The sequence below is a fragment of the Anopheles darlingi genome, chromosome 2 (assembly GCF_943734745.1).
Source record: "Anopheles darlingi chromosome 2, idAnoDarlMG_H_01, whole genome shotgun sequence".
In the NCBI taxonomy this organism is placed as follows: domain Eukaryota; kingdom Metazoa; phylum Arthropoda; class Insecta; order Diptera; family Culicidae; genus Anopheles; species Anopheles darlingi.
Genome location: NC_064874.1, coordinates 10,201,772 through 10,211,771, shown reverse-complemented (window position 1 = coordinate 10,211,771; position 10,000 = coordinate 10,201,772). Strand labels below are relative to the sequence as shown.

Here is a 10,000-nt window from a genome sequence, read left to right as displayed (position 1 = left end):
TCGATGCGCAGCTTCAGATCGGCCGCCTTCAATGGACTTACCTCTTCGAAGGTGTCGAGCTGTGATCTCGATCGATGGATATCGTTGTGCGGGACGGATGATTCCGCACTCATCAGCAGCTGGTAGAAGATGAACGGTACGATCAGGAGACAGAGTGCCATCAACCCGACGACCCGGTACAGCTTCATGTGCTTCAACCAGTGGCACAGTCCACTGCTGGCTCCGGCGGCCAATCCACCGAGTGATTCGTAGCTCGTCATCGCGCTTCCCTTGCCGGTGATTTCTGTTGCCAACCGTGTCGATCCCTTTCTAGTATTGCATGTTTTTTCAGTGGGGCTCTCGCTTCCGCGTGTGACTCAGATCTGTTGATAACACCAGGAACGAAAGGGTAATGGAAATCGAACACTCTCTCATGCACTGGTCCACGGAGGGCACTTACCTGCGGCACGTTTGGGAGGATTCGCTTCGTTCCACGCTCTTATTTACTGGGAAACATGATTTTCACCTTCGTCGTTTCGTCTTCGTTATCCTTTTTTTTGCTCAGGTGACGGTTTTGTTGATAAATAAAGGCCCCTATGACAGTTACTGTCGAGTCCGGAAATTGCTGGGAAGGCGCGCATCTTAAACGTAGAAATACCGCTCTTCAAAAGCTTATTGAGGGAAACAAAAATTAATTCCGAAGAAAATACTTCCCTCCACTGTTTCATAATTAGTCCCGCACGAATTTACTGCTGATTTTTAAAACTTCAGGCATCTCACGGGCAACTTGTTATACGCGTATAACAAAGATTTTTTTTAGTTTGCTGAGCGGGTATCTGCTGTCATCACCGCTCGATTCAAAATCTGAATTTTGACAGTTCAACAACCGCACTTTTTTCAGGAGCGGTTTACAAAAAGCAACGTAAAATTATCGCTTCCCCAGGACTCTAGCTTTACGTGTTTTTGGTCGATTTTGTGATAGTTTGGGAGGGAATATGTGAGAAATGAATCTCGTCGCTGTGTTACTGCTTACTGCCGATCGGTGAAAGTGCCATTAAAGTGCGTGCAAGCGGCGGGAGGGGCTCCTCAACGAAAAGCCAAGCTGGAAGCGGCAACCACCACCACCAACCCGCACCCGCGCCTGTGATGATGGCGGTACAATCGCTTGCCACCAAAGTACGGTTGAACCAGGATACGGCCAAGCGATTACAGGAGGAGCATCCGGAACAGTTTGTGACGCTCGTGCGGATGCACCTGTCCTTTGTGCTGGATCTCAACACCGACACAGAGTGAGCCACCAAGCCGTGCGCCCGTTGGTCCATCCATTTCACACTGCATCGTTCTTTTCCCTCCCTCAGGAACGACCCCGTAGAGCAGGATAAGCAGAAGATTAAGAAATGGAAGGGGTTCCACAAGAAGGCCAAAGGATGCACCTCGGTGAAAGCAACGACCTCCCCGGAGACGGCCAAAACAACGCTTACAGCGCCGATCATCAGCAACTTGCGGCAGCTGATCGCCTTCTTGGAGCAGGAGCATAGTAAGCTGCGTCGAAGCGGAGTTCGATATGTCCTTGTGTATACATGTGTGTATTTGCGTGTTTCCTACTTCAGATATCTCGCAGGAGGGCATCTTCCGGAAGACGGGATCGCTAGCACGGCAAGGGGAACTGAAGAACTTGCTCGTTCAGGGGAACACTCTTCCCCTAGATCAGGGAGACTACACGGCGCACGATTGTGCCAGTGTTCTAAAGAACTTCCTGTCTGAGCTTTCGGAACCACTCCTTACGGAGCTCTACTATCCGGCCTACCGCCAGGTAGCGGAAAGTTTCTCCACCAAGGACAAGGAACCGGGCCGCGGTGAGGATTGGTTGTTGAATGCGTTGCAGCTGCTACTATTGCTGTTGCCCGAAGAAAATCACAGCCTACTAGACTGTCTGATCGATCTGCTGTACCGGACGGTACAGCACGAGGCAACCAACAAGATGTCGGCCGAGAATCTGGCGAAGCTCTTCACACCGCACCTCATCTGTCCGCGGAAACTGAGCGCTAATGCGCTGCACGAAACGGCCTCCCAAATGTTTGTGATCGTCGAGTTTATGATCAAAACGGGACCGAGGCTTTTTCACATCCCGACCAAACTGGCAACGGACATTCGGGCCTACTTCGTCGAACAGAATCGTCGCCGTACTATGTCACCGGAACACATTTTGAACGAATCGACGACCAGCGATTCGGTAGCGAACACGGTGTATACGTTCGTAGATCGCCAGAAGACGGCCGAGGCGCACATAATCGATTCGACCGATACGGCACTGGCGGAGCTGTATGCGCACATCCAGAGTTTACCCGAATCGTCGAAGAAGAAAAAGCTGGTCAGCAAGTTTAACCACCAGAACCGGTACGGTACACCGGTGCAACGGTCATCCGGTGGATCCGGAGGAGGCGGCGGTGGTGGTAGCGTCGGTCCGAAGTATCCACGATCGTTTGGTGATTCGATCAAGCGGCACATCTTCCACAAGTCGCTCATGTCACGCACTCCGAAACGAAGTGCCACGACCGGTGGCACCCAAACTCCGACCCTCTTCCAGGTAGGTCAAAGATCGTCCTGGCATAATCAGGCGTTTAGGCATGCGTTTCTATATCTCTACGTGTGCGTGCGTGTTTGTGTGTCTGCCTGTGTGCATCTATTGTCTGCATCATCGTCCTAACACCTTCCATCCCCTTAAGTCATCCGCTAACCCATTGTCATCATTCATTCCGCTAATTTTCTGAATTAACAGACACCTAACGGAAGCAGCTATCATGCCGCAAAGCAGCGTGTCCTCTTTCAGAGTCCCGCCTCGGCCATATCATCTCCGTCCAGCTCCAACTCACCGGCACAATTGCTACGACGCACTTCCTCCACCCTGTCATCGTCCTCCTCTACCGGAACTCCATCGATATCGACACCCAGCTCAAAGCAGCAGTCACTGAGGGTTAGCTCCGTCGCATCTGCCTCACGCTCGGCTAGTAACGGCACCGGCACGGAGTCTATCGAGCAAAGGAAAGATCTCAAACGACAATCCTCGGAAGGATTGGGAACTATGGCGATTATGTCGTCACCGACGACAGATGAAACCGAGCAGGAACGAAAACGTTCCCGCGTTGAAGAGCCCACAGGATGCGATCGGCCGCGGTCCACAGTTGTACGCTTTGCTACCACGAATGATACGGACGAATGTGTCCATGAAGTGGTGCTGCCAGCACCAGAGGACGATGAAGATTTTGTCGACCAAGAAGATGACGATATCGGTAGCGATCGCGATGATAATGAGGATAGAGAAGGAGATTCACTCGATGATCCTGCCGAGGATCATGCATTTGTTGATGAGGAAGACTTTTCGTCCGATGAGTTGCTGCCGGACAGGATGCACAGCGATACGGAGGATGAACGGTATGGTTCTTCGCTCGGTGAAAGTCGTTCCCGGTATCGGTCGGAACCGAATCTCAGTGCCATCGTGTGGAACCGTGGTCACTTCGGAAAGCAGACTGCGGTGGGATTATCGTCCGTGCTGGCAGAGAAAGAACGGGACACACCGGATGGTGGCGTGCTTGCAAGGGACTCACGTTCCGGCCAAATCGCTTCTTCGCCAGTCGCCATAACGCCCGGCAGTTCGACGAAGCAACGAAGAAACATAAATTTCTTCAAAAACAAACTTATCAAAGGTGTCTCGATGGGTAATTTGCGATTCCCGTTCGGGAGCGATAGTAAGTCAAGTAAAAAGAGTGGCGAATCGAAAGGCGAGAGACCACGGTCGAGCAGCACCTCGGTTGGATCTAGTGCTAGTGGTTTGTTCAACGATCGTGGCTGGATGAGCACGTTGAATAAGGTCGAGCTGGGCGAGAATCTGCCACAGCAACAGCAAGGGAGCATCATGCAAGCAGGAACCGGATGGCCTGGTAGCTATTTAACGAGCACACCTGGTCCGGGTGTAGCGCTAGCAAATGGCCGAAATTCCATGTCACCGATCACGAAGAGTACCCAAAGGATGCCTAAATCGATGCAGGTTTGTGTGACGGAACCGATATCCATCGGTTGCCCTATTTCATGTCTTTGTTCTGCTTCTGTAATCCAATCTCGTAAAATTCATAAACCCTATTCCTATCTGGCCACAAAACTAATGTACATAACGCATCGGCTATGCCTTGTGCTTACTGGCTGCGCAATCCTATTGCTTTGCTGCTTATCTGTGTCAGAACAATTGGTGATGGTTGATTAGGGACAAATTAATTAATTCATTTTTCAGATACCACATAATGAAATTTAAATTCAAGAAAAAAATATTAACTTAGATCCTCCCTGGAACAGTATCGAATGTAATTACGATCGTAGTCCTTTGCAAGGACTGCAGGGGTAGAGAACGACGTCGGATTCATACTAGAAAAACTACTCAAGCTAATGACCATGATTTCCATTTACGACCTTTCTACCCACACCAGGAATCGATAATGACACCACGATCGCGTAAACCGGTCATGATGCTGGCCGCGCTGCACGGTAACGATCACCAGCACCAGCAGCACCAGCTGTCCTCCACGACATGCGCCAGCTTCTCTAGTTTGCGCGAAGAGGACGAAGAATCTGATCCGGAGCCAATGATAGAGCCGGCGAGTCTGTTGCTACCGGCCGGTCCTCGCCCTCCGACCGGGCTGGACCAAAACATTATCAAACTGATTAACGATACCGGATTGCCACCGATAGCGGACGAGGTGGGTCTTCCACCGTTGCCAATCGTTGCGAATCAGCAGTCAGCGCACGGTGCTACACTAACCAGTAGCTTCCGGTTAGTATAAATGTTCGTTTCACTGGACCGAGGAGCACTCATCCATTAACATCCTTTGCCTCCTTTCCCCACAGGGACTATCTGCTCAGTCGCAGCGTGATGCCGGAAAGCCCGACTGATCTTTCGTTCGCCAGCCAGTCGGATGACTTCGAGTCCTCCAACGAAATCCTGGAGCGAAGTGAATCGAAAATGAGCGAAAGCTTACTGCACGTGCTGGATGGGAATGTTCCGCCGGTAGAAACGGAGGGAGAGGGACACGGTACGGTGCAACCGGCATCGGTGGTAAATACGAAACCCATCGGAGAGCTGGATGAAACGGATCTTTAACGTTCGAGTTTCAGTCGAAAAGTATTACCAAAACGGAACAAAGTAGAATCAAAATTTTTGCATCTCTCGTGCAGAACAGACCAGGGTCCCGGGTACTGTACGGTGGGATGGAATCGAACAGTGCCACGGCAACACTTAATCGATCACACAATCACTCTGTGGCCACGATTTATAGTTTAAGCATTATTTTACAGAACCTGTACAGCAGAATGACGACGGATGAGCTAACCATGAGATTCGATTATGGATCCTTTCAAAAGGTGACACCACCGCATTTGGATCCGTCATCCATCTATAGACCCATCTCTAGCGTAGAACGAACCGAAACGAAAGACGACGACCGATTACGTTATCCATTCGTAACGAATAAACACAAATTATTCCCGCGTACGTGGTATGGCGGCTTACGCTGTCCATTTGAGATGATATTTAAAAAAAGTAATAATGATATACATTCAACTGATCGATCGCCTGTCCTTCAGAATGTCCCTCGCCTTTAAAACTCATCCTGTGCCATCTCGGAGTTCATGTTCAATCCCCGCTCCTTCAGTGCCTTCGCCACGAGACGGTGCTTCTCTTGGCGTGCTTCCTGCTCCCGGCGTTGCGCATCCAGAATGTCGTCCACGGATATCTCTCGGAGTGGCAGGTTGCTTTCCTTTTCACGATCCTGTAAGGGAACGGGGCATTAGCATGTGTCGTTGTCGGTGCCACACTAAGGACAACTTACGATTTCACCCAGTAGCACCACATTCTCGCCGCGTATGATGAACACTCCGCGCTGGATGTCCCCGTACTCGTTTCCAACGTGTATCCGCTCGATCGTCCGGTGAAGCACCAGGTTAGCGAACTGATCGACGCTACGCAGATATCCGATCAGGGTGCGGCCATCGTGCAGCAGTACCATTAGTTTCTCTGCCGAAGAAGGAACACAAAATTAAAGGAGCGTCTGGAGAGACCGGCGACCCGACTCCGGTGGTTTTCACTTACTGTCCACCTCGTCCAGCATATGAGCGGTTCCGAATAGTGGGTTGTCCATCTTCCAAGACAAACCAGCGGGATACAGCGATGTTTACAGGAATGTGTGGCCACTTAATTAAACGAACACCCGGACGGTTTCTCCGGTCGTCCGGAACGTTGGAAAATCCTCCCAGAGCGAGCTTCAATCCTGTCCCGGTCGTATAGCGGTCGCTTACAGGCCTTAAAAAGTGTTATACGCGTAGAACAAAGCAAACGCCGACCAGCGAGCTGTCAAACGCAATCAGGATTTCTCGAGTTTCGGAGTTTTTGGAGGATGGAAATTTTCTCCCAGCTGACCGCCGTCGGACAAAAATCGTTTTCCTCCTCGTCATCATCGGTGAATAAATCCCTGGCCACTGGAAGTGCATTCCGGTTAACGACCATATCGCGTTCCGTCGCCTAGCGTGTGCAAAATTATCCGTTCCGGTCGTGTTGCGCTCCCGTTTTTGCATCAGACGGTCCTACTCCGGAAGAATCCGTGATCCCAGTTAAGAGTCCCAGTGGAATCCCAGTGAAAAACACCACCTCCCTCCCGAAACGAAGTACAAAATCATCTCAGTGAAGACACGGACGGCCACAACACCACATCGCATCCACGATGAGCGCCCTCCTGAGGAACCGGAGTCAGCTGTTTGGCTACTGCCGGAGTGTCCACCGTAAGTAATCTTTACCACTCTGTTCTTTTAGCAATTTCCAGCCCTCAAGGTGGACATGTGAAGCGGACGAAAGATAACGCCGGACGTCCGTCCGTGTTTACGTAATGAAGCGACGCACTAAATAGTGTGGCCGGATACTATCACCGCACAAAGACTCTAGCGCGTGTGTTGGAGGTTTACTACGCCTCACCCCCCTGGGTGACGCTGATGGTAGCGTACCAACAGCATGACCAACACGGTCAAGTTCACCAAAACCGCTCGTGCCAAGCCACCGGGCGAAAGAACCTTTGCCCGGGCAGCTTAGTAACCCCAAAACCGCACCGTGTAGTCCTTCTTGCCACGCGTATCAATGCGCGATCGCACGTGTTTTGTGGTCGAGTCCGCGAGTCTGCGTTGCGAGTGAATTATGAATATTTCGTCATGCGTGAGCCATTAAGCGTTGGGGCTGATGAGCTGATCGATCGCTCGGAACAGGGAATTTTAAGCGAATGATGTAATTCGCGCGTGTTCCACTTGTTTGTTGGTCGAAGGAAGGAAGGAAAGGAGAACAGATAATAAACACCGAGCGTGCCGAGACTTTCCAGAGGACAAGCATTAGCGGCATCGCGGCAAACCGGTTCTTCCACGGTCGTGGTGTGCAATTTTCTTTCTAACCCAGTCGGCCGTCGCGATCGTATGATCTCGCGCAGAGAGACAGAAATTGTGATAGGTCGGCGGCCGGGCCAAGTCGTGGAACACTTGAGGACAACTGTGTTGTGTTCTTTGTTCACGCAAACCAGTTCACGGCGCTGGTAGTACGCTTCGCCTTCGCGATAATGCGTCAGCATAAAGGATTTTTTGTTTGACGATGCTCTCTTTATCACAAGTAATAGAATCGATTGTGTGAGGGGGAACTTAATAGATTTATTTTTGTGCTTCGAAGCTTGTTTCAAATCGGGCAAAAGCAAAAAAAGTCTGTACTGATCGCGTGCCAAAACCAAGAAGGCCACACAGAACGCCATCAGTCAGCACTAGTACCATGCCTTCTTTGCCTGGTAACGTTGCTGCGAAAGCATCCATTCTCAATGCAGCAGCACCCAAAAACGCACGCTGCCTACTGGGACACAAACAGAAAAGTTGTCACAGATGCAGATGATATGATCTCGAACGTGCGAAACGATCAAAACCGACCGACCGACCGACCGGCCGAGATCAGCTGCTTGGCGCTTGCGCTACTCGCTGCAACCCGATCTCGCAGCATCATCCACCGTTGGTTTGCGGTGGACAGCAGGCACACTAACACCAAATGACCCCCCTTGCAGCTACAGACGGCGACATCATAATCAGCTGTTGCGCGCAGTCTCTAGGTCTCACACACTCAAAAGCACGGATCGAGCGCGTGCTATTTCCCATTTCCTTGCGCGTTCTACCATCCGCTCCGTTCCGCTGCACGCTTCTGTAGCGTCTCTGCGCCGCGCCTCTGAATCACTTGTCTCCGTGGATCGCGGTTCGCGCGTGTAGATCGTGGAAAAGGGGGGAGAATATCAATCACAAACACACACCACCAGCAGCATCCCTGACCTTCGTGTGGGGCTCGACAACCATGTGTGGTTGTGTTCGTGGGTGCGTTTGGTCTGCATCGATCAACCGCAACTGGCGCGATATGGATGGCGTGTTGCATGGGAGCATACATGATCACCATGCTTGGTAGCCCTTTGTGCGCATTGTGATCCACCTTCTGCATGACTTGTCGTCGGGAGCAAACGGACTCCCCGCGATGGGGACTACTTTCTTTTTTTCTCCCTCGCTCCCTTCGTTAAGTGAACGAGATCGTTGAACCCCCAGTTGACCCACTTACTGGTCAATTTGCCAAAAAGTTGCCCGGCCCGGGATTGACAGGCGGACACAATGCGGGGTACGACCAACCACGAGTGCTTGACGCACGATCCGTGCTAACAGGCGAAACATCAAACGACGATCAGCGTCAACCACCGACCCACAGATCCCACAGGTTGATGTAGCGTTTGTTTTACGGTTTCACAGTCGATGTATAATGAGTGGACAAGGTTTTCCCTTAATTCCACGCCGCCACGAATTGCCAAGATGTGAAGTGGTGTTGCGGTGTGTTGCGTTATCGCTTCCGTGGCTATCTTGCCATTTTGGGCCGCCGAGTAATCATTGATAACGTTCTTGCGCGCGAGACCGGCCGTCGCGTAAGTTGGTTTTTAAGTGACCTAGGCCGCTGTTCCGACGCTGATTTGATTCTTTTCGTTGCAAAAGATAAAGGGACTCCTGCGATAGAATGAATCCAGCCTACGGCAAAAGCGATCGTTAACCCGGATGATCAGCAGCAGAGTAAAAGGCACGGAAGTAACGGTCAATGTGAGCACATTGTAGTACTTCCTTCTAGAACCGCATCGATCCATATAGACTCTTTTCATGATCGTGCCTCCCGTAGATGGCCGTTGAACCACATTCCCCCGACGGTAGCGCGGCCAGCAAGTGGAGAATGATGTTCTAACAACCAACCCCTCCCCCAGTCGTATATAAATATAAATGACCAACCGGCCAACGAGTTGGCCAAACACCGAGCGGCAGCGACAGCGACGGTCAGCTTCTCGGACGCGGACGACTGTCTGTCTGGCGGTGACGTTGGAATCATTGGAATGGAAGCAACAGGGAGATAAAAAGAGAGAGAAAGAGAGGGAGCCAGAGAGTGTGTGCGCGTTTTCCTGTGCATCGGTGTCGTTGTGTGCTGGCGGGAAAATCCCGTAACCCGTGCCGTGCCATTCGCGATCGCGGAAGGAAACGGTATACGGATCTTTGTTTTGGTGTCGGATTGGACGCGAGATCGCGGCAGCATCAGCAGCAGCAGTGAGCGCGAGTTAGTGCCATCCACTGTGGTGGACTTTCAACCACCGCGGGTTCACCTTCTGCTTTAGTTTCGTTTGCGATTTGCTAAATCGCACTTTCGTTCTTCATCGATCACAGTGGGGAGATCGTGATCGGTTTGTCTCCGGATTGAGCAGGATTAGATTATTATCGGTGGTCCAGTTTTTTAAGACATAAAGAAAAGGAGGTATTAGGGCATGATGATGGCCCTGATAGTGCTCGGTCACTTTACCATTCCCGTGCATCTCGGTAAGACTGTCGAGGAAGTGGCGATAAGCAGAGCCGCTTGCAGAGATGTTCAAAGATGATAACATTTTTCTGATTTGCT

General features: G+C 51.2%; 4 protein-coding genes across 6 annotated transcripts in view; 2 read left to right on the top strand and 2 right to left on the bottom strand.

Moving 5' to 3' along the window:
- LOC125949012 (exostosin-3) overlaps positions 1–522 on the bottom strand; it is a 4,600-nt gene extending 4,078 nt beyond the window's left edge. Inside the window, exon 1 of the mRNA XM_049675677.1 lies at positions 1–522. This exon is cut by the window's left edge and continues 2,506 nt beyond it. Coding sequence (XP_049531634.1) covers positions 1–260 — 260 coding nt within the window. The 5' untranslated portion in view covers positions 261–522.
- Positions 523–995: 473 nt separating this feature from the next.
- LOC125949010 (rho GTPase-activating protein 19) lies at positions 996–5,455 on the top strand. 2 transcript variants are annotated; one of them, XM_049675672.1, is made up of 6 exons: positions 996–1,268; positions 1,338–1,516; positions 1,590–2,566; positions 2,759–4,024; positions 4,458–4,801; positions 4,876–5,455. In XM_049675672.1, exons 1-6 carry the CDS (start codon positions 1,126–1,128, stop codon positions 5,126–5,128), a joined length of 3,162 nt encoding a protein of 1,053 aa, XP_049531629.1. In that variant the 5' UTR covers positions 996–1,125; the 3' UTR covers positions 5,129–5,455. The 2 variants fall into 2 exon arrangements, with proteins under 2 accessions (XP_049531629.1, XP_049531630.1); XM_049675673.1 differs by lacking the exon at positions 2,759–4,024.
- A 61-nt stretch (positions 5,456–5,516) lies between these two features.
- Positions 5,517–6,277, bottom strand: LOC125949064 (U6 snRNA-associated Sm-like protein LSm1). The gene is made up of 3 exons (XM_049675752.1): positions 6,116–6,277; positions 5,856–6,040; positions 5,517–5,795 (listed from the first exon to the last, which is right to left on the bottom strand). Exons 1-3 carry the CDS (start codon positions 6,162–6,164, stop codon positions 5,625–5,627), a joined length of 405 nt encoding a protein of 134 aa, XP_049531709.1. The 5' UTR covers positions 6,165–6,277; the 3' UTR covers positions 5,517–5,624.
- Positions 6,278–6,393: 116 nt separating this feature from the next.
- LOC125949015 (mitochondrial proton/calcium exchanger protein) overlaps positions 6,394–10,000 on the top strand; it is a 7,631-nt gene continuing 4,024 nt past the window's right edge. Inside the window, exon 1 of one of the 2 annotated variants that reach the window (XM_049675684.1) lies at positions 6,394–6,801. In XM_049675684.1, the coding sequence (XP_049531641.1) occupies positions 6,744–6,801 (58 nt within the window). In that variant the 5' untranslated portion in view covers positions 6,394–6,743. Of the gene's footprint in view, positions 6,802–9,178; positions 9,922–10,000 lie in introns of those variants that run through there. The other variant, XM_049675685.1, reaches the window with a different exon arrangement.